The following is a 24,498-nucleotide window of genomic DNA, read 5'->3' as shown; positions in this document are numbered from 1 at the left end:
ATGGTACCCTTTGCAGGGTGGAGTGTTTCCATCCAGTATAAGGACTCCATAATGGAGTCCATTGTTAACTATAGGACTAAAGGAAGCCTCTTTGATGTGTCTCATATGTGTGGATTAAGCCTAAAGGGAAAAGATTGCGTTCCTTTCCTTGAAAAGTTCATGGTTGCGGATGTAGGTGGGATTTATCCTGGAACTGGAACTCTCACTGTTTTCACCAATCAGAAAGGAGGAGCCATTGATGATTCCATCGTTACTAAAGTGAAGGATGGCCATATTTATATAGTGGTGAATGCAGGCTGCAGGGATAAGGATCTGGCACATATTGAGCCCCATATGAAGGCTTTTAAGGCTCGTGGAGGTGATGTTGATTGGAAGATACACGATGATCGATCTCTTTTAGCTCTCCACATAATTTGTAATGCCCCAGAAGGTGACAATACTATAGCAACGATTTGATTTGAAGGGAAAAAAGCTAGACAAAATTATAAGGAAAGTAGACCACAAGAGATTCAATTATATGGTAAGATATCTTTAGGACAACCATAGCACTGGAATGATAACTATTATATGTTGAAACAAAATATCACGTTATGACAAACAAAGCAATCGAGATTCAACAGATTTTCCAAAAGAATTGAATGTTATAATGGAGTATATGCAGAACAAGGATTTATATACTAATATCAACCACCTCCTTTACTATATTCGATTCCAAATTTTGTTAACAAATAGCAGAACTAATCGTTGCCAAGTTTAAAGATTATGAGTTTCATCTTACAATTAACTGCCTCTTTTACCAAGGAAGTTTGTGCGTTCGACTGCCTGGGAAGGATGGGCTTATCATATTTCCCATTCCCTGCCATTCTTGGATGTCGGGAGGAAGCACCAACCCGCAAATATTTCTCTCTGTGCCTCACCTCCCTCTCTGAACCTCTAATGTACATTGAGACATTTTGTCAAACATTTTCCATGCAAACTCCTTCATTTCAAACTTTTGAGTATGGCATGCATACGAGGACGCTACGAGCCAGAATCCAAGGGGTTGGTGGGTCAAATTTATCGAGAAGGAGAGATGGAGAATAGCCTGGATGTTGGGGACCTTGGACCCCTTCTCCTCCTTCAGTCTACTTAGATACTCGTGTACCATAGGAGTGAAAAATGGGAACTGGGCATTTGATGGAATGAAGCCCACTACCAGACACACAAATCCCAGGCTTTGACTCGTGTACCATAGGAGTGAAAAATGGGAACTGGAAATTTCATGGAACGAAGCCCACTACTAGACACACAAAGCCCAGGCTCTGTTGGGTGCCATTATATCCCCATGAATGAATGGGAATTTACCACATAAAGCAAGAAATCGGTATACAAGGTTAAATCCATGTCCAGTAGTAGTCAAATCACCAGGGATACTCTACCATGCAAAGCAACATATTGAAGCTCGCATGGTGCTACAACACACTATGCATTAAACTATTATATAGTGTGATAAACCAATGGTAATGAGAAGAATGACTAACATAAAACTATTACATATGGTAAAAAGGTAATAAAACTACTATATATTGTAACTTTATATATTATATATGGAATAAAACTATTATAATTTTAACATTATAAATGGATTTATAGATTTTTCTAAGGGATTATTGAATTCATCTATCTAAATTATAACACTAGATGGATTTAGAGACCTTTTTGTCTCTAAATCTTAATGCTGCAAATTGATTGAGAGACCATGGGGTCTATGAATCCATCTTCAGTGTTAAAATGTAGTGAAATCTAACACTTCAATATAAAAATTGCAATTTTTCATTTCCAAAGTGACAATTAAAAATGACTAGCGTAAATGACTAACTCACATACTTATTGTACTTGTTAGTTGGCCATATTTTTATTCTTGGACTATAGCAGTCATTTACGTTAATCATTTTTAATTTTGTCACTTATTATCTAGTCATATAATTTAGTATTGGACTAAGTTAGTCATTTAAGTTAGTCTCTTTTAGTTGGGTCATTTTTTATCTAGTCGTATATTTTATCCCTAAACTAAATTAGTCGTTTAAGTAAGTCATTTTTAGTTGGGTCACTAAAAATTGCTCAAATTTAGTATTATTTCACTTGAAATAATTATGGTGACTAAATTTTTTAGTCGCGTAGTCACTAATCTCTCATTTTGTACTAGTGATCCTTACCTTTATCATTACAAATAACACACACCCTTTTCTACAACTATGTTTTCCCTGCATAGTTTTCACTATTCTACCTAATGTTGCCTTCTTCTTTCCCTGTAAGATCCTCTATTCTCCATTTTCATCCAATCACTCAATATCTTTGTCATAATAGTCCACCTTAGTCTTGTGAAGATACAACTAGTCCATACCCAAAATCATACTATATGATCCCAATGACCATACATTCAAATGTGTTGAGGTAGGCATACCATTCAACTTGAATGCACAAGGTCTTACCCAGTGATACACTCTCTTCTTTTTACTTATAGCCAACTACATTGATGAGGATTCTACATGCACTTCTTTATTCAAACCACACTTATCCACCAGGTCAGGACTAACATACCTATAATTAGATCCAAGGTAAATCAAAATGGAAACTACTTGATCTCAAACCTTACTCTCCATCTCGATAACAATTTCCTAGAGATCTGCCTAATTGTTATCCAACACTGCGTAAATTCGTGGAATGATCTACCCAACATCCCCAAATGTATGCGCTTCCTCCGCACTATAAATCTAAGGCCTACCACCCTAATTATGTAGACAATCCCTCTTAAGATTCTCCTTACCACATGTACAACACTACAACTGTCTTGTACCATCACCTTTATTTTGTTTTCCTCCATGTTGTGACCCATTAAACTTCTTGTAAGGTGAAACATTTTCTTTCTCACCTACATCCTGAGGCCTTCTTCTTTTCAGCTATCATTTTCCTTTAGCTTTGTCTTTCCCTTTCCAACCTTGCTGATATTCTGCCTTGTGCTTTGACTTCTCATAATAATGCTTCAATTTCCCAATAACTTCCTCAAGCAACCAAGGCTCATCATATTCAATCCAATCTCTAAATGTTAATGGAAATCTACTGACAAATATTTGAAATTTGGCCTTCTCATCCTTAAGATACGGTACATACCTCAATAACTCCGAGATATTATTCATGCACTCCTCATTTGTCATCGATTCCATATTTAGCTCATAGAATTCCTTGGATTTGTTATCGTAGTACTGCTCTAACAAGTACTTCTTCCGGAAAGTCTCTTGAATTCATGCCAACTCAACTCCTCTATTGTGATGTCCCTAACCTGCTTCACATCTTCCTGGAAGATGTATGTTTTCCCTTTGAGGCTGAAGATAGCTATCATAGCCTTCATATTCTTTGTGTAATCATTCATCTCAAAGAACTTCTTCATCCCAAGTATCCATGCCTCTGCATCCTCTGAATTCTTCAAATACACATCAAAGGTAAGTAGATTTTCTTTCTTGAACTCATCTGGAAAATTTCCCATGTCACTCCTCACGTAAGTATGATAACGATGATGATCATAGTGTCAATCAAAACCAGAACAAGAATAGAACATGTGTTGATCACCTCTCCTATATGGAGTATCCAAGGGCCTACCATCTTTGATCATGTCATCCTTATCCGACCTGTTCCTACCATGAGATCTACTACCATATACCCCATTAGTCTTGTTCTCCTTCCCATGGTTGATCCAAGTTGTCTCTGTCTCTACAATTCTAACAAACTCTAAAGGATTAATGTATTGACTTCTTCTTGTTTCTCATGTGCCTGCATGATTTTGTCAGTATCTGCCTTGCAACTTTTTATTTCTCCCTTCAAGCTTCTCAATGTGTCTGCTACATAAGAAGAGTGTCCAACATCATGCTTCCCATTTGACCCATAGGGAGAGTATCATGAACTGTATTCTACCATATTCCTAGTCATCTTTCATCTCTTTCCTGCAAGTATGCCATGTCAGCATAAACCAAAACATAACATAATAAATGTACCTCAGTATAGTTAAGGGGAGGATATCTCATCTACAAGATCAACCATATTAGCATGATACATGTATAATCATAATCACATCACTATATAAAATTAGTTTAACCACTATCCAGTTATCAATTCCTGATCATAGGAACCACATACCATGATCTCATGCATGAAAACTATAACCATATCAATGTATGCAAAACAATATCTAAGCACTAACATGAATAACTAATGCATAATCGACATACACTCATGACGACCACACCCAACAACACACCGTCAAATTTCACATGGTGACACCATTGCGACCATGAGCACCACCATGCATACACAATAAGTACATAGACCATAAGCATAAAGAGAATATATACAACCGACGTGAATGCATTACCAACACACCGCCCATCTAGTCTAAGGGGTGAACCATGCTCTGATACCACTCTGTAACACCCTCCCCCCACATTTATCCAAGTTAATCGGTCTATTGGGGTAAACATGTGACAAGAGGCTACTATGTTGTGATTCAACTCCCCATGTAAAGTTAGGGAACTGGAATCGACACAACAAAACCATTATGACCTTCCACACATGCTATAGAACCTTCAGAAGCCAACCAACCTTTCCAGGTGACCAACCCCTAAGATATCTTGACATTTCACTAATCTGGACACCCAACCACTCCAATGACAAGCCATGCATGCAAATTAGGCCATCCAATTGCTCCCACAATAAGGCATTCCAACAAATGTGGACTTTTTCAGGTAGTTCTCAACCAACGACCCCACATTTTGTGCCACTTTTTGAGGTCCAGGGCTCAGGCCACTACCCAGAACTTCATGAAACTTCCAGGAATGATAAATGCCATTAGAGCAAAGGTAATAATGCAAGCACTTTATCAATGACTTGAATAGACCACTACTAGACATGATAGCCATTTTATCGAACATGTCACAAATATGCAATCTACATGTCATAACAACATATCTGAGCAAAGAGGTCTCATACTTATCTAAGATTTGTAAAGAAGCGTTGTTTCCATATCATAATAACTACATTATCATCTATTAGGTCAAATATTCCTTATACATTCATTTGAAAATCAAAACATGATGATATCCATACATCAAGTCTGTCATAGAACATACTCATAACCAGCATATAACCAATAGAAATAACAAGGATATAACAACCATAAAATCCACATATAAGCTAGTACGTTTACACATGAAATACCAAGGAGAAGGAGCTCTTATTAATGAATGAAAAATCCAACCAAGTTTGGGATTTCCATGAACCACCCGACCATAGATTAGCTTAACCAAATATTTCTTTCAGCCAATCACCCACGTGCCATATTCCAAGCATGAATGTGGGATTCAAAACCAAGCCAAACTTGGTTTCCTCAAGATTTACCGCATTCCCCACCGGATCACTAGGCCCTAAACAAGCATGGATGCCACCATATTTATCCACCTACACTGTGAGGAATTTTACTGTCTCCTAGTCTCCAAGATTTACTATATATCCTATCATACAACGGTCGAGGATTCCCAGGCCTAATTAAGACTTCACCCTCTAGTATTTACCATATATATCATCATTCACTAGTCAAGGATTCCTAGGTCTGATCAAGGGCACACACCTCTAGGATTTACCGTATATCCCACCATTCACAAGTCGAGGATTCCTAGGCCCACCGAGGCACACAAAATCTAGCGTTATCGCAATCCCACCTTCTCTGGTCTAGGGATTCCTAGGCCTTATATTCTTTCTTTTAGATATCAACTCACTCAGTTTCGAAACCATCCGGAAATCCAACTCAACAAAATACAAGAGAACCCATCACACCATGGCTATCCAGAAATGGAAAGGAAAGGCTGAAGAACACTCTCACACCTCGAAAAACCCATGCCAAAACTAGCAAGGAAAGCATACATTCAACTTGATACCTGCAAGTAATCCCATTGTAGTCACTTGATCCCACTCTTCCTTTATTGATCTTTGCTTCCCTTTAATTTATTATCCTTCCTTTTCCTTCCTTCCTCCAATGCTAAAGTGCTCCAAGACTTCTCTAAGTCCAAGAGTGTGAGAGAGAGAGAATAAAGAGAGAGATCCAAAACTGAACTGAAAAAAAAAAAAAAAAAAAGTTCCAATTGATCCTCAGAAGACTTTTTATTAATGAGGCCTCTATTTTCTTCAATTTTCCATTATTTTCTTTCATTTCTCTCCTTACATGAAACTTATTACCTTTTACCTTAATTTTCTCCTAATTTCCATTGTTTTCATAAATAAATTGCCAAATTTTCCATTTTGCCTTTGCCAATTTCCCTTAGCCATAATAAACCAAATAAACACCCACAATAGGATGTTTTGCCCAACATTGAGCTTGGAATACGTGTCCCATGACTTGGTTATTATTCTTCCTTTATTAAGTTTATTACATGGAATTTTGACCAGGGTTGTTACACTCACAAGTAACTCGAATAATATTAGCATGTCTAACACCACAATTTATATAGAAGTTGATTGTGCAAACAAGTTAATGTCGAATAAACCATTATTTAAGTTCAAATGTTTACAACTTAGTTGATTCCTTGGTCGGATGATGAAGACCAACAATCCAGGACAACTTTCGAAGTTGACCTATTGAACAAAATAAAACTATAACAGGCATGTTTAAGTCACTTCATGTCTTGTGAGATAACCATAAATAAACAAATAGCAACAATATAAGCTAAATTTTAACCCCACGAGGAAGGTAACTTATAAATAGAATCATAAGGATAAAAACTTTTATAATTCAATACATGCATAGTGGTAATCATCAAATAAACATGTGATTAAGAACCAAATTGAGTATACACATGAAGATAGGATGTTTGTAAAAGAAAGAACCACCTTTAATACATTCTAGTACAGTAATAAACCCTTGACCAACAATTCCTCATATATGTAAATACAAGAAATGTTCAGAGTGAGACCCTCTACAGAGAAACCCTACACTAGAGCCACTAGACCCAAGTCTCATCCAATGAAATAAAAAATGACCCAATACTGGAATTATTGGTGTAACTCCATGCATCCACCAATTCAAACTGCAGATGACCATGAAAAAGGGTCAACTAGAAGACCTATAATAAGGAAAGTAAAGAATAAAGAACATGTTAGAACATGGGAACCCAACCAAAAACCCTAGCTTTAACCCACAGAAAAGTATTACCTAATTTCTCACCTGTAGTCGCAAAAGATGGAATTAAAATTAATAATTGATACAAGGATAATGCATGAAAGAAAGGATAAAAAAAAATGCCAAGAATAAACAATACCTAGGGTTTCATTTCTCTGAAATCATCGACAATCACCACTCTAGACAAACTACAAAAGGAAAGAGAGTATTAACGCACAATAAAATAATAACTCTAAGTGGAAATTTTAAGGAAAGAAGGAATGGTGCGAACATACCTTGATTCTTGGTTGACGAGGGTTTGTGTTGACCATCGATGACAAAAGACTCTCCAGCCTGCTAGAACATCCCTGCAAATGGAGAGCAGCTCGGAGGCGTACCATATGTAAAGACCCAAAGTATATTGATAAAAGGGTAAATGAGAATGTAAACAACAACAGAACAATTTAGACAAGCTTGAAAAATAAATGCAACAGATATTATCAAGAGAATTTTAACCTAAACTGAGACGATTACCTGCAAGGGTATTTTTACAAACATATCAACTAGGGTTACATTGTTAGTGGAGCTCTCTTCCCGAACCAGGAAAGTTGCAAATGACCCAACAATGTGTTGAGGGGTCGGAAGTCAATTACGCTAACCTCCCCGCAAAATCCTTGAATTAGTGGATCAACATCTCAAAGATCAACAATGGATGACATGCCACTTGGTGGCAGTCACATCGACCCTCATGACCCTTGTGCACAACCAGCTAGAAGGTTTGAAAGTTTCGAAGGGCAATGAACAAAGGAATAACCTTCTAGCAAACATTAAACATATAATAAAATTTAACAACGAAATCAAATGGATTATAGTGCATCCAAAAACTTGGCAGTATTGAATATAATATGACTTTAATATTAATAATGAGAGTATGGCATATACCACATGAACTAACTTTGTATGCTATGAGGTTACATCTAGTGACCCAGACATAAATTTCACATGCTAGGAGAAATTAAATAATTTTGAAACATTGGATCCTTAGATAATTTATAATAAAATTAAGATGTGGTAAATAAATAATAGTAATTATTATTATTATTGAAATATTAATAAATGTTTCAATATAGATCACTTTATAATAAGAATCAAAACACTTACTTTATCATATATATATAATTTTTAAATTATCTTAATGACCTATAACAATAAATTATCATTAATAAAAAATTATAATTATAATTAATTTAATAGAATACAAATTTATTTTTTAAATTTAATAAAATACCATATTATTTTCATTATTCTTTATTACGTCGTAAGGCGTTTCCCTTTGAAATGAACCCCCCAAAATGCCTCTGTGTCTTAATCGTAGCCGTTAGATGTAATGTTAGACGATTGAAGAGAAATCAGCCGTCTAATTAATTAGGCCGATAGGCCTTCCTGAGCTTTTCGTCTACTCTGCTGCAATCTGTTGTGCACGACCTAGCCATTGGTTATTTCAGTATACCCTGTTTACAGCATCACTGTGGAGGGCGCTTTAGGTCCATTGGTTCGGCTCCTGGAATCCGGGAGCTCGTTGTGTAAAGAAAAGGTTGCGGCGGCCATTGGAGGGCTGACGAGCAATGCAGAAAATGCTTGGGGAATTGCGGCTTATGGTGGGGTTTCAGTTCTGATTCATATTTGCAAATCGGGAACCCCGGCTGCACAGGCCATGGCTGCAGGGGCGCTGAGGAATGTGGCCGCTGTGGAAGAGATAAGGAAAAAGATGGCGGAAGAAGGGGCGATTACTGTTCTGCTCAATCTGGTTTCTTCTGGTATGTCGTCTGCGCAAGAAAATGCAATAGAGTGCCTGCATGCAATGGCTTCCCAAGATGAGAAAATGCGTCAGTTGATTGCCAAAGAAGGCGGAATTCAAACCTTGTTACGTCTTTTAGAAGAACCCACTACGCCCAAATCGCAGGAGCTCGTCATCAGAGTGATAAATAATCTTTCTGCTTCTGTCAGCACTGCTAAAGCCTTGGTTTCTTCTTCAGGGCTTTTGAAGCAGTTGGCTTCTATTTTGAAAAATGGGCATTCGACTGTCCAGCAACTCGCTGCATCCTCTATCTGCAATATTTCATTCAGCAATGAAACCAAGAAGGCATTGGGTGAAGCAAGGTGTATTCCCCCTCTGGTGAAGATGTTGGAAGCCAAGCCAAGCATATCTCAGGAGGCGGCTGCTCAGGCACTTTCTGCATTGCTCGTTGTGCAGACCAACAGGAAGGAATTCATCAAGGATGACAAGAGCGTGGCCCGTCTGGTGCAATTGCTGGATCCCAGAAACCAGACTCTGGCTAAAAAGTTCCCCCTTTCTGCATTGTTGGCTCTCTCAACCAGCAAAACCTGCAGGAAGAAGATTGCCACAGCTGGAGCATGTCAACATCTGCAAAAGCTCGCAGAGATGGAGGTTGCAGGTGCCAAGAAGATTCTTCAAAGACTCGCAGGAAGCCGGCTCCACAACATCTTCAGCAAGAGATGGAGAGAATAACTAATCCAACAGGTACATAAAACCCAACATCTACACCTAAACCACAAACCCTATTGCTATCAATTATAAACTTTAATGCTCTCTTATTTCAATATCTGCTCTGGCTCTCCCTTCTCCTAAATCCAGTCCCTCTCCTTATCACCATAATTGGTGCTAACATCATCAACTGCCATTGCATAAAAATTTCTAGTATCCAACATGCGAGTTTTGCTCCTTGCCCTCTACAGTTACCATGTTTTATATCTCTAAATTCTAATTATTCGACTTTTAGGCCTTGTTTCATAGTCACCATTGGGTCATGAAATTACCCTAAAATCAGATGCAGAAGAGTGTTAATTATTAATTTGGTTTGTTTAGGTCCGTGCCATTTATTTCAGAAGGAAAGGATTGTCCCAGTGTTTTCGAGCTTATATAATTTATTTACTGAGAATTTGTCTTGTGATCAAGAACTCTTGATCCAGGTGTCAGCCATTCTGTTGTTTGTGCATATTCTGGTATGGGTTGACACAGTTGGGAGAGGAATGCAATCCTCTGAACTCATATCATATATATTGCCAAAATATTATACCTGATATGATTGGATGGGTAGCTAATTCAGTAGTTAACACATTTTTTCCCAATGTGATAAGCATTATGCTTCAGTGTGTTTAGTAGCTCTAGCATATCTGTGCAGTCACTTCAAAGATCAAATAATCTGTACAAGGTTTTCGAACAAATTTTGTTCATAGTATCAGCGGTGGCTACAAGGGGTGTATTGTGTCTCAGATTCCTCTTTTACCGATATTGAAATAAACAATACGATGCAATAATTTAATCTAATTTGTCAAGCGCAAATGCCGTGCCTGTGTTTCTTTGTATTGTTCCTGTCCATGGTTTTTGGACCAATTTTTTTCATAGTATTAGTGGTACTGGTGACTACATAAGCTTTATTGTCTCAGATGCTTCTTTACCTATACTGAAATAAATTATATAATGTATTAATTTAATCTGATTCCTCAAAGCACCAATGCAGTGACTATGTTGTTTCTTCATGGTTCTATTTCCAAATACACAACGAGAATAGTCTCTATATTGTTCATCATCCACCGTGTAGACACCAAGAATCAGGATTCACTAACAGGTTAAGGTATAAATTAAGAGTATTGTGGCATTTTCATTCAGTCTATTATATCATCCCAGCTTTTTATCTTTCATTAAATTAAGGAAATTTTATATAGATCAGAAAACACATTCGAACATCTTTTTAGTTTAATAGAAACCTAAATAATTACATACACCAGTACATAAATAACAAAATATGAAGAGTGGGTTTGATCCTATGCATGCAATGGCATAAATATCTATCTTTACTTATATCTATTTACACTGGAATAACCTTTTCTCATAATCAAAGTGTTTAATAACTCTAGTTTCAAATTTATAGAATGATTTTATGTTTCTATTTTTATTATCAAGTTGATTTTATAATTTGAAGTTCACTTTAAACTAACCGTAATATACTAATTTTCAATATATTTTACCAATATTTTTCAAAATATTTTACCAGTATTTATCAATGTAAAAACTAGATGAAAAACTTAAACATTAGAGTTTCTGTCTCTTTTATTTAGATGTTATTTTAAGAAAAGTATCGAGTATTACCTGAGCTCCAACAGCAGTAGCTTCTAATTGCACTGAAATTCCCATGTCGTAAGATAATTCTAAATCAGGATTAAATGCAAATTTTCTCCCATTTTTGGAGTTTTCTATGACATGTTTCAAAACCGAAGCATACATTATATGCTCTGAAAACAGTCCTCCTCTGTAGTATCCCAGGGCTTTTCATGGATCTGCATTGTCAAATGAAGCATCTTCAAAATGGTGTCAGAATTCTCAATACAACCTGCACCACGGCTTGAGCAGAACATGTAAGTGCCAACAGGTCTATAAGCGCTTCTCTGTGTGATCCTATCCGACCACTTTTTAGAATCAAACACATAGCTTGGAGTATACTGCAGGACATTATTAAGAAGAATCTGACAAGTGTCTTGAATAGAAGAATATGGGACTTTGATATCCCAATAGGGAAAAATAGTAGTCAAAGGCGCAGAAATTGCCTCAATCGGTGCAAGGAGCATCCAAGGAACAATGTCATGCTTGGAAACCACATGACAAAAGTTGCCTCCCCAATTCTCATGGCCAACTGCTTCAACAAGTCTTTCATCTCTGACCAGAGGGCAACCAAATGTGATACAAAAGGAAGAGATTTGCCTTATCCTCTTTTCCAGGAACCACAGTGTAGCCAAGGTTGCAACTGCCCCTCCCAAGGAATGACCCACAAATATAATGGATTTGAGTTTTCTTTGTCTGGAGTCAGTAGAAGCCTGTAACTGATCGATCTGGAATACATCAACACAATGTTACTTTTCCCTTTGAATTTCAATAATTTCATCTATAATAACAGAAGTAAACCCTCTTGTTGTGAAATCGAGTTTACTTTTGACAGGTGCATTTAGATAAATCACTTTACCTTTGCTTGGAAATCTGTTTTCTCCATAATATCCAGGAACAACTTAAGAGCTCCCTGATGGACTTGGGCTGGTTTATCATCGTAACCCTTGAGGCAATCCGAGAATACCTGGTTGTTTGTTTCTATAGTCCCCTCTCCATCGATGAAACTTTCAATTCTGAGAAATGATGGGAAGGCAACATATGTAACGCCTCCATGCTCCTTCAGACTAAAACTCTCTGAATTATTTGCACGACCTGACTCTTCCCAAGCATTCAACGGTATTTCGTATGAAGCCAGAAAAGCTACAGTCTCCTGACCAACAGTCAACCTGCAACAACAAATGAGTAAATTAGCACCGTAAGGGAAACCGAGTATGGATCACTCAAAATTTGGAATTCTGTGCATACACTTTTGCACATTTTTATGAATCAGGAGATAGGGATGCCTTCATTATCTGAGATGAAGATCAAAAAATGTGACAATGGAAAACACTATATAATATTACATATACAACCTGGGCTTCTAAACAGGATAACTAAGGTGTCTATCACACTGAAACCACTTGGCTTGCCAATTACTGCAGATCAAGAACTAGATTATTGCATCTGCCATTACTGGATAGGAATAACACACAATACTAATACCAAAGTTTTCCTCCCCTGCCGACACCTCAGGAAGATTAATACCCATACTATTCAAGGGGAAAGCCTCCTAAAGCTTAGCGGGGAAATGATGGACCTAGAGCCTGCAATAGATGAATGGGTAATTTTACAATGAAAAAACACTATATAAGATTAAATATACAAACTGAGCTTCTAAACAGGATAACTGAGGTGTTTATCACACTAAAATCACCTAACTTGCCAAAAACTACATATCAACAACCAGATTATTGCACCTACCATGACTGGACATGATCAAACTCCCATTACTATACCACAATTTTTCTTCCCCTGCCTATACCTCAGGAAGATTAATACCCATACCGTTCAAGGGGGAAAGCCTCCTAAAGTTGGCTGGTAAATGATGGGCCTAGAGCCTGCAATAGATGGATGGGTAATTTAAAATGAAAAAACACTATATAAGATTACATATACAAACTAGGATTCTAAATAGGATCACTGAGGTGTCTATCAAACTGAAACCACTTAGCTTGCCAAAAACTGCAGATCAACAACCAGATTATTGCATCTACCATTACTGGACAAGATCAAACTCCCATTACTAATGCCACAAGTGTTCTCCCCTGCCTACACCTTAGGAAGATTAATACCCATACTGTTCAAGGGGGAAAGCCTCCTAATTATAAAATCAACCTAATAATTTGTAGACGATGTTTTTGATATAGGGCAAGAGAAACACAGAGCTATAACTCTCTGTTTTTTAGGTACCTATGTTTGATTCTAGACTTGGGAAACACAGAGCACTGTCTGTTTATTAGGCACTTGTGTTTTTCATTGTCACTAGGGAAGCCTGCACTGCCTACCTACGTGTGTCAGAGAGGTTTTAGCTTTTTCGAACATAGACTTTGTTCAGAGCATTTTTAATGTGGCATTGTTAAATCTATTTTGAGGTGTAATAACGGTATTTCACAGAGATGAGAAACTTTTTCAATTTACTCTCCAAGCCAGCGAAGCTCAGAGCTTTAATGAAAATTGATGCTTATAATATCATCATCCACCTTCTTGTTACCTCTTTGTTACGATGTATGATGTTTCATATTGGCCTGGTGAATATAAAACGATGGTTTTATTAGGAAAATACAATTCATTGAGAAGAAGGTGATTATAAATGTCAGAACAAAATCTCAACATAGAAATATTCCAAGATTACTTATAACATCAAATGTATGAATAATAATAAGAAGAATAAGAAAAAGATAACTTGTAACATTACATGAACAATAACCATAAAATATTACACTAAATAATGTGATGGAATATAATAAGAAAAAGATGATGTTTTTGGTTTTTATTGAGAAGAATCTGTTGGTCTCTTACTTCTTACTTTTTGGTGACATGGAGTTAATTTCAACTACTACCACTATAACCTAACAACTACTATTATTATGATTTTTAAATCCTACTTGCAAGCACAGATGAAAACTTCTTACGTCACATAAATATCAATTACAATATGATTTGAACAGAGATTACACTGTAAGGTTTACATAGCAATACACCAAAACAGTGAAAAACAACATTAAAGTGAAAAAATTGATTAATGCTAATAGACAATTTTTCTCCTTTTTCCATCCATGTTGATGTTTGTACCCAATTGAAAAAGAGAAATATTTGTTATTTTTCTCATATTTGTTATCCTGTGGGCAGAGAGTGAGTCTTTTCTTAAAAAACAAACTCCCAAATTAAGTGAAATGTATATGTGGGATTCTGAAGGAGAAAAGGAGATGGGCCAGGATGGATATGGACAAAATATTTGTGAACTGGACAAAGGATGAGACAAAAACTTTAATCATAGATGACACATGCATTTGTTTCTGGCTGGATAGGGGACAACCCTACCTTTCAGCATCTCAAATGTGTAAATTGGTCCATTTTTCAAAAGCCATAGACGTCGCATATAATGCTACTACTACGCAGCATCCACCACCACCACAATACCTGGGTGGTGCGTTCGCTTTATCCACGAAAATGACCGACTACTAACTAAAGACGACACTACAAAGAAGATTCCATTGGCATGTGTTCGAAACGCCTTAACAATTATATCCACATTAAGTTAACAGTTATATCCATCGAATAAATCATGTAAGGCTGATTAAATTTACATATTTGCGGTTATTTAATTGGATGGAATGATTGTTATCTTTCCATGTGGATTTAAATCTTTACCAAAGACATGTTGAGCTTTGAAGCATCTTTGTTTTATTATAAAGTTGACTTAAATGTGGGCCAGAGCCAATTTATCTATTCATCAGAGTTTTATTTGATACAGTGATTAACAATATTTTGGATTTTCTTGATTGTGGTTATTTAATTTGGTGGAATGATTGTTATCATTGTTATCTTTTCCATCTAGGTTTAAGTCTCCACCAATGATAGGTTGAGTTTTGATATTTTGATGATTTTTGTTATAATGTGTTCAAGTATAATTGTAGGCTGACCGGTGGTTGGATGAAATGATTGTTATCTTTCTCATCGAGGTTCAAATCTTCAGCTTTGATATCTTGATGAATATTATTGTAATGCTTTACAGCCCCAGAGAAACACTCTTGAGTATAACTATGAGCTGGCTGGTGGTTCAGATCTATGTAAATACCATGTTGAGCTTTTATATATTAATAAATATTGTTATAATAACTTAATATGTAAAAAAAACACTGTGAACTACTTAATATCAGCGATCTCACTCCTTCCTTAAACTATAAAAGAGGTTCATTTTTTTTGAAGAGGTTAATATCAACAATCTCACTTTTTCCTTCAACTATAAAAGATGTTCAATTTGTTTCAAGAGGTTCATTGCTTTTTTGTTTGATAAAAAAGAAATGTTTCACATTGCTGTCATAACAATGTTTCAATGCCCTAATAATGTTTCTGCTTGTCTAAGGCCCAAGACCCAGAGACATCTAGCAGGTGTGAAAGTCTGCCCCCTTACTGACCACCAGCAGGTTATTCCAGTTGGGGCATGGTTTTCCTTGAATAAGAGCGATGCATTAACTGTTAACAACCAAAGATAGTTGTCCTCACTGCTGGTTTGACAACTGAATTATGATAGGTTTTTCCACCTTGTTAAAAGAAAACGCAATATTTCATAACTTTATTCGATGAAAGTTGATCGTAAATCATGAGCAAATTAATGAAGTTCCAAGGTTGGTCATAAATCATGAGAAAAGTAATGAAGTTCCAAGGGATTCGAAGATCATTCACTGCATTAAAATGTGAGAGTTACATGGTCCAGCTAGCCAGCCAGCGTTACCAAAGGATAATGGAATATTTCATCAAATTGATCAAGAAAAAGCACGGAAAGGATATTAGTAAGGATAACAGAAATGAAATAAGACATTCAATGTGTTCCTTGTAATATAGATATAAACAAAACATCTAAAGAAAAGTAATTGCACAATGATCCACTCCAAGAAAACAAGGTTTTCCACAAACCAATTAACTCTTCTAGAAAAATTCAACAATTCTAGTTTAATAATCCTATCGGCCTCTCTTTGTACCTTTTGGGACAATTGCTAGTAACTAATACGTTAATAAATCGGTTTTGTTAATAAATCGGTTTTAGTTAATAAATCGGTTTCTATTATGTACCAAACTTTACCCTAACGACCTAACTAAACCCATCCTACCCGCGGATATCCGCGTTTGATGCAGAGGAGGGCGGGGGTGTTGAGGATGGCACAACGGAGTTGCTGCAGAGGAAGGTGGCAGACCTGCAGAGAAGGGAGAAGGGTTTCGACGAGGGCTGTAGAGGACGAGGCGACTTTCTTCGCTGCATGAGGGCCGAGTAGGCCGTTTTTCCTGCAGATCATTTTTCCCTCGCCCTCTGCCTATTATGGTGGTAGTTATGAGGTTTTATATATATTTGGGTCACTGTTATCTTAAATTTTACTTTATCTTTGCTGTTCGTGAAAACCTGCAGGTGTATGGAGGATTGATTCTACTCTGCATAAGGAGAAAGCCCTACAAGATTTTTTGGGTATGCATTATTATTATCTCATGTGAGAGGTTCCTCTGGATATTTTTCTCATGTAGATAATCGATTTTTTAAACTATTTTTATCTGAAATACATGTTACTTCACTGTCTCATGTGAGAGATACCTCTGGATATCTTGCTCATAGACAGAATGGGTGTGTGAAACTGTTGCTATATGTGCAATACCTGTTAAGTTTTGTCTCATGAACTTTGGTTCATTACTGTGCATAGATCAGTGGTTGCATATTACATTTACTATTTGCTTAACGACTGTGTATGTTTCATTTTTTGCGTCAAAAGCAGCAAATCACCTCCCAAGTCCACCATCTGAGACAATGCCCCTTTTAGAGCTGCAAACCAACCTCAAGAAGCATTCCTGTTCTCAAATGTGGTCTTCTCCTGTGCTGAGACTCGAGAGTCTGTAGGAGTTTTCTTCCTTGTTCATGGGCCTTCTCTGTATCTGTTGTTTCTATAATTTTGGTTCGTTTCCTTTTGGTTGTCTTCTAATCTAACCGGGTCTTATTTTCGTCCTCTCAACTTTTTGGATCCCACAGCAGGCCATCTATGGAAGATCTATTATGGCTCTGAATGTCCTTCCACTTGCTGTACCTTTCTTGTGCAGCCTGTCATTAGACGGCCTGCATCTTGGCAGAGTCTGCATTTGAAGATTGTACTTCCATAGTCATCTGGCTGGGTTCATTGAGATCCTTTCAAATCTAGGTCAACCCTATGAGGCATACCTTTGTTGACAGTTCTACACATGTTCAGGTGCAATTGAAGATTTTACTCTCCTGGTTGGTCTATAATACCTGAGATAAACATTGGTAAAAAATTACTTGAATCTTGCAAGGGGTACCAACCAATAGTAAAGGGTACATGTGTGAGGCATTGAACCATTAAGCATAATTTCATTGTAAGTATCTCTCATACATTCATAGTTGAATTAGGTGCTAACCAACCGAATCCAAAAAATTGAAATCCTCTTGAGCCACTTGTAACATCTATTTCTTGCAAGTTTTATCCGTTTTATACTTCCACTGAGTGTACTTTCGTTACAGAAACCCTTTTTGTCATTTCCACTGAGTGTGAATTGTTTAAAAACTCAAAATTGTTTAGATACTTTTTGGGTCATGAAATCGGTTTCAGCAATAATCTGAGCCAGACCAAACAATTCCTTCTTTTATATGCATTATGTATATTAGATCCCCTGCCTTAACACTCTAATCTGTAGGTGTTGTCTCACTACTTGTTGACACAGACCATCCTGTGGTCAAATCATGTTAAAACATGGACAGTGAAGAAAGTCAAGATATGTATTTCCAGTTCAACAAAATGGGGGAGATTTCAAGCTCACACAAGCTTTTTGTCTTTGACCCTCAGGAGCATAGCCCAACTTTAATGACGACTAATATGACATTTTCTAAAAGGGAAGCAACATAATTGTATTCTGCATTTATTATTATATAGCTCAGGAATCTTGCTTTTCATTTATCCAGGCTATTAAAAGTCTTGATTGGCCCTAGATTGTATGCCTGTGGGCCAGAAAGCTGCGTGAATTTGTACTATGTTTTCATTCTGAATAGTTTCCAGGTTTCCAAGAGTGCCTTTTTTTGGAAAAGTTTTCCCAGCATCAGATGGATATTACACATGAATGCTTAGTAAAGTCCCCACCTTGTTAGAGAATTTCCACTCTGCCATGAATTGTACATTAGCCACAGAGCAGATACAGAGTCTTATAATGTTGATTCAAAATTAATTCCCAATTGAATTTATTCAGTTATATATGCTTTCTTGATTATTTAAACTTTATTCCTGTTTGATTGGCAATTTATCTTTACTGCTGTTAGAGGATGCTGTCTATTCTGACAAAACAAAACCACCAACCAGACATTGCTTTTTTCTCCTTGTTTGAATCAATTTTCATATCCACTTTCCACTGTCGAGGATTTGGCAAAGGGATCTTATGCTTTCTTGATTATTTAAACTTTATTCCTGTTTGATTGGCAATTTAACTTTACTGCTGTTAGAGGATGCTGTCTATTCTGCTAAAACAAAACCACCAACCAGACATTGCTTTTTGCTCCTTGTTTGAATCGATTTTTGTATCCACTTTTCACTATCGAGGATTTGGAAAAGTGATCTTGATGTTCTGTGGTCTTCTTCATTTCATTTTTTCCCAAATTCGGTTGTGGTTGGTTTTCTTCTCATGGTTCCTGATCTCAATTGTGGTCTTCTCCTGTGCTGAGACTTGTTTTCAGTGATTTGTTCAGATGGTTTCTCTAAATTCAGACTTTTGTCAGTGATTCGTTCTGTTACCACGATAGTCAGAAATAATGATGAATAATGAAATAATTGGTTTGTATCTTATTGTCAAGTTCAAAGATTAGAAAAGGAAAACTAAAACAAGGGAGCCTATGCTGAACAACAAATAAATTTCATATTGTTTATTCTTCTAAGGGTCCTATCTGAAGCAAATGGCACTAGAAAATATTGTCTACTATACATCTGCATGAGTTTCTACAACAACTTAGATTTGTACATTGATTTATCATGATTCGATGGCTTGCTTCTATCCCAAACATTACATTGGAATGTCATGATGTCATCCTTGATTGGCTGGAGAATTGGCATTGCCAAAGCACATTCAGTGGACACCACATCGAGCTGCGATATGTCCGAGGGTAATGTCGGTTGATGGTTGATTGAAATGCATAAATTAGAAGTATATTCACTTAGCCTGATAAGGATTTTTAGAAGAATAAAGTAGAACTGTGTTCTCATTAATCTTTTTCATAGCTACTTAAGATTTTTTAAAAGCATAATCCTTCATTTAGTATCATGATAAGATCCTCTTCTAAGGTTAGCTGTGGACTGGTGAGAGTTTACCACAACTAGCCTAGGGTTGATTTTCGTGCATTCTTGTCTGGTTTCTACTTGAGAATCCTTCATGCAACACATCCCCACTCCCATGCAAGGGAAAAAATTGGGTAGTTTTTGTCCCCAACAAAAAGAAAACTGGGTAGCTTCTTTCCCCAACAAAAAGAATTGATGCTTTACGTTCTCTAAAAAGGTTGGGAGTTATCAGTACCAGTTGGGAAAATTTGGGGACGTGGCCTTTCACACTTAATGGGGTTAACATTGTATCTTAACACTATAATCTGTAGGTTTTTAAATTGTATTTTAAATCTCTGGTCTATAATTTGTACTGAAGGGGAATCATTCTAACTTAACCAATGTAGTATTTCATCCATGGACCATGATAGAAAATCCTCTGCCATCAATTGGACATTGGCCACAGAGCAGATACAGAGTCTTATAATTTTGATACAAAATTAATTCCCAATTGAATTGATTCAGTTATATATATGCTTTCTTGATTATTTAAACTTTATTCCTGTTTGATTGGAAATTTATCTTTACTGCTGTTAGAGGATGCTATCTATTCTGCCAAAATAAAACCACCAACCAGACATTGCTTTTTGCTCCTTGTTTGAATCGATTTTTGTATCCACTTTCCACTGTCGAGGATTTGGCAAAGGGATCTTATGCTTTCTTGATTATTTGAACTTTATTCCTGTTTGATTGGAAATTTAACTTTACTACTGTTAGAGGATGATGTCTATTCTGCTAAAAAAAAACCACCAACCAAACATTGCTTTTTGCTCCTTGTTTGAATCGATTTTTGTATCCAATTTTCACTGCCGAGGATTTGGCAAAGGGATCTTGATGTTCTGTGGTCTTCTTCATTTCATTTTTTCCCAAATTCAGTTGTGGTTGGTTTTCTTCTCCTGGTTCCTAATCTCAATTGTGGTCTTCCCCTGTGCTGAGACTTGTTTTCAGTGATTTGTTCAGATGGCTTCTCTAAATTCAGACTTCTATCAGTGATTCGTTCCGTTGCCAAGATAGTCAGAAATAATGATGAATAATGAAATAATTGGTTTGTATCTTATTGTCAAGTTCAGATATTAGAAAAGGAAAACTAAAACAAGGGAGCCTATGCTAAACAGCAAATAAATTGCATATTATTTATGCTTATAAGGGTCCTATCTGAAGCAAATGGCACTGGAAAATATTGTCTACTATACATCTGCATGAGTTTCTACAGCAACTTAGATTTGTACATTGATTTATCATGATTCGGTGGCTTGCTTCTATCCCAAACGTTACATTGGAATGTCATGATGTCATCCTTGATTGGCTGGAGAATTGGCATTGCCAAAGCACATTCAGTGGACACCACATCGAGCTGGGATATGTCCGAGGGTAATGTCGGTTGATGGTTGATTGAAATGCATAAATTAGAAGTATATTCGCTTAGCTTGATAAGGATTTTTAGAAGAATAAAGTAGAACTGTGTTCTCATTAATATTTTTCATAGCTACTTAAGATTTTTTAAAGCATAATCCTTCATTTAGTATCATGATAAGATCATCTTCTAAGGTTAGTTGTGAACTGGTGAGAGTTTACCACAACTAGCCTAGGGTTGATTTTCGTGCATTCTTGTCTAGATTCTACTTGAGAATCCTTCATGCAACACATCCCCACTCCCATGCAAGGGCAAAAGTTGGGTAGTTTCTGTCCCCAACAAAAATAAAATTGGGTAGCTTCTTTCCCCAACAAAAAGAATTGATGCTTTATGTTCTCTAAAAGGTTGGGAGTTATCAGTACCAGTTGGGAAAATTTGGGGACGTGGCCTTTCACACTTAATGGGGTTAACATTATATCTTAACACTCTAATCTGTAGGTTTTTAAATTGTATTTTAAATCTCTGGTCTATACTTTGTACTAAAGGGGAATCATTCTAACTTAACCAATGTAGTATTTCATCCATGGACCATGATAGAAAATCCTCTGCCATCAATTGGACATTAGCCATAGAGCAAATACAGAGTCTTATAATTTTGATTCAAAATTAATTCCCAATTGAATTGATTCAGTTATATATATTCTTTCTTGATTATTTAAACTTTATTCCTGTTTGATTGGCAATTTATCTTTACTGCTGTTAGAGGATGTTGTCTATTCTGCCAAAACAAAACCACCAACCAGACATTGCTTTTTGCTCCTTGTTTGAATCGATTTCTGTATCCACTTTCCACTGTCGAGGATTTGGCAAAGGGATCTTATGCTTTCTTGATTATTTAAACTTTATTCCTATTTGATTGGCAATTTAACTTTACTGCTATTAGAGGATGTTGTCTATTCTGCTAAAACAAAACCACCAACCAGACATTGCTTTTTGCTCCTTGTTTGAATCGACTTTTGTATCCACTTTTCACTATCGAGGATTTGCCAAAGGGATCTTGATGTTCTGTGGTCTTCTTCATTTCATTTTTTCCCAAATTCGGCTGTGGTTGGTTTTCTTCTCGTGGTTCCTGATCTCAATTGTGGTCTTCTCCTGTGCGGAGACTTGTTTTCAGTGATTTGTTCAGATGGTTTCTCTAAATTCAGACTTTTGTCAGTGATTCGTTCCGTTGCCACGATAGTCAAAAATAATGATGAATAATGAAATAATTGGTTTGTATCTTATTGTCAAGTTCAAAGATTAGAAAAGGAAAACTAAAACAAGGGAGCCTATGCTGAACAACAAATAAATTGCATATTGTTTATGCTTCTAAGGGTCCTATATGAAGCCAATGGCACTGGAAAATATTGTCTACTATACATCTGCATGAGTTTCTACAGCAACTTAGATTTGTACATTGATTTATCATGATTCGGTGGCTTGCTTCTATCCCAAATGTTACATTGGAATGTCATGATGTCATCCTTGATTGGCTGGAGAATTGGCATTGCCAAAGCACATTCAGTGGACACCACATCGAGCTGGGATATGTCCAAGGGTAATTTCAGTTGATGGTTGATTGAAATGCATAAATTAGAAGTATATTCGCTTAGCCTAATAAGGATTTTTAGAAGAATAAAGTAGAACTGTGTTCTCATTAATCTTTTTCGTAGCTACTTAAGATTTTTCAAAAGCATAATCCTTGATTTAGTATCATGATAAGATCCTCTTCTAAGGTTAGCTATGAACTGGTGAGAGTTTACCACAACTAGCCTAGGGTTGATTTTCGTGCATTCTTGTCTGGTTTCTATTTGAGAATCCTTCATGCAACACATCCCCACTCCCATGCAAGGGAAAAAATTGGGTAGTTTTTGTCCCCAACAAAAAGAAAATTGGGTAGCTTCTTTCCCCAACAAAAAGAATTGATGCTTTACATTCTCTAAAAAGGTTGGGAGTTATCAGTACTAGTTGGGAAAATTTGGTGACATGGCCTTTCACACTTAATGGGGTTAACTTTGTATCTTAACACTCTAATCTGTAGGTTTTTAAATTGTATTTTAAATCTCTGGTCTATACTTTGTACTGAAGGGGAATCATTCTAACTTAACCAATGTATTATTTCATCCATGGACCATCATAGAAAATCCTCTGCCATCAATTGGACATTAGCCATAGAGCAGATACAGAGTCTTATAATTTTGATTCAAAATTAATTCCCAATTGAATTGATTCAGTTATATATATGCTTTCTTGATTATTTAAACTTTATTCCTGTTTGATTGGCAATTTAACTTTACTGCTGTTAGAGGATGCTGTCTATTCTGCTAAAACAAAACCACCAACCAGACATTGCTTTTTGCTCCTTGTTTGAATCGATTTTTGTATCCACTTTCCACTGTCGAGGATTTGGCAAAGGGATCTTGATGTTCTGTGGTCTTCTTCATTTCATTTTTTCACAAATTCGGCTGTGGTTGGTTATATTCTCCTGGTTCTTGATCTCAATTGTGGTCTTCTCTTGTGCTGAGACTCGAGAGCTTGTAGGAGTTTTCTTCCTTCTTCATGGGCCTTCTCTGTAGTTGTTGTTTCTATAATTTTGGTTCCTTTCCTTTTGGTTGTCTTCCAAACTAACCGGGTCTTATTTTCATCCTCTCAACTTTTTGGATCCCACAGCAGGCCATCTATGGAAGATCTATTATGGCTCTGAATGTCCTTCCACTTGCTGTACCTTTCTTGTGCAGGCAGTCATTAGACGACCTACATCTTGGCAGAGTCTGCATTTGAATATTGTACTTCCATAGTCATCTGGCTGGGTTCATTGAGATCCTTTCAAATTTAGGTCAACCATATGAGGCATACCTTTGTTGACAGTTCTATGCATGTTCAGGTGCAATTGAAGATTTAGAGATCTATTATGGCTCTGAATGTCCTTCCACTTGCTTTTTGCTCCTTGTTTGAATCGATTTTTGTATCCACTTTCCACTGTCGAGGATTTGGCAAAGGGATCTTATGCTTTCTTGATTATTTAAACTTTATTCTTGTTTGATTGGCAATTTAACTTTACTGTTGTTAGAGGATGATGTCTATTCTGCTAGAACAAAACCACCAACCAGACATTGCTTTTTGCTCCTTGTTTGAATTGATTTTTGTATCCACTTTTCACTGTCGAGGATTTGGCAAAGGGATCTTGATGTTCTGTGGTCTTCTTCATTTCATTTTTTCACAAATTCGGCTGTGGTTGGTTTTCCTCTCCTGGTTCCTGATCTCAATTGTGGTCTTCTCCTATGCTGAGACTCGAGAGTCTGTAGGAGTTTTCTTCCTTCCTCATGGGCCTTCTTTGTAGCTATTGTTTCTA

General features: G+C 36.6%; 1 protein-coding gene across 1 annotated transcript; it reads left to right on the top strand.

The window, feature by feature from the left end:
- LOC149184429 (uncharacterized) lies at positions 1-9,710 on the top strand. Its single transcript, XM_089415331.1, has 2 exons — positions 1-430; positions 8,686-9,710. Exons 1-2 carry the CDS (start codon positions 1-3, stop codon positions 9,708-9,710), a joined length of 1,455 nt encoding a protein of 484 aa, XP_089271457.1.
- Positions 9,711-24,498: the final 14,788 nt, after the last annotated feature.

This window comes from Pinus tabuliformis, chromosome 3_2 (genome assembly GCF_031772625.1).
Source record: "Pinus tabuliformis cultivar Carrire ecotype Pingquan chromosome 3_2, CPIR1, whole genome shotgun sequence".
Taxonomy (NCBI): Eukaryota; Viridiplantae; Streptophyta; class Pinopsida; order Pinales; family Pinaceae; genus Pinus; species Pinus tabuliformis.
Note: the sequence above shows the minus strand (reverse complement) of the source record. Positions and strands in the feature narration are given on the sequence as shown.

Excerpts from the sequence above, each read along its gene's own strand:
- LOC149184429 (XM_089415331.1), top strand. The coding sequence starts at position 1 with ATGGTACCCTTTGCAGGGTGGAGTGTTTCCATCCAGTATAAGGACTCC. Across the intron at positions 431-8,685 it reads AATTTGTAATGCCCCAGAAG|TATACCCTGTTTACAGCATC; the intron begins GTGACAATACTA and ends TGGTTATTTCAG.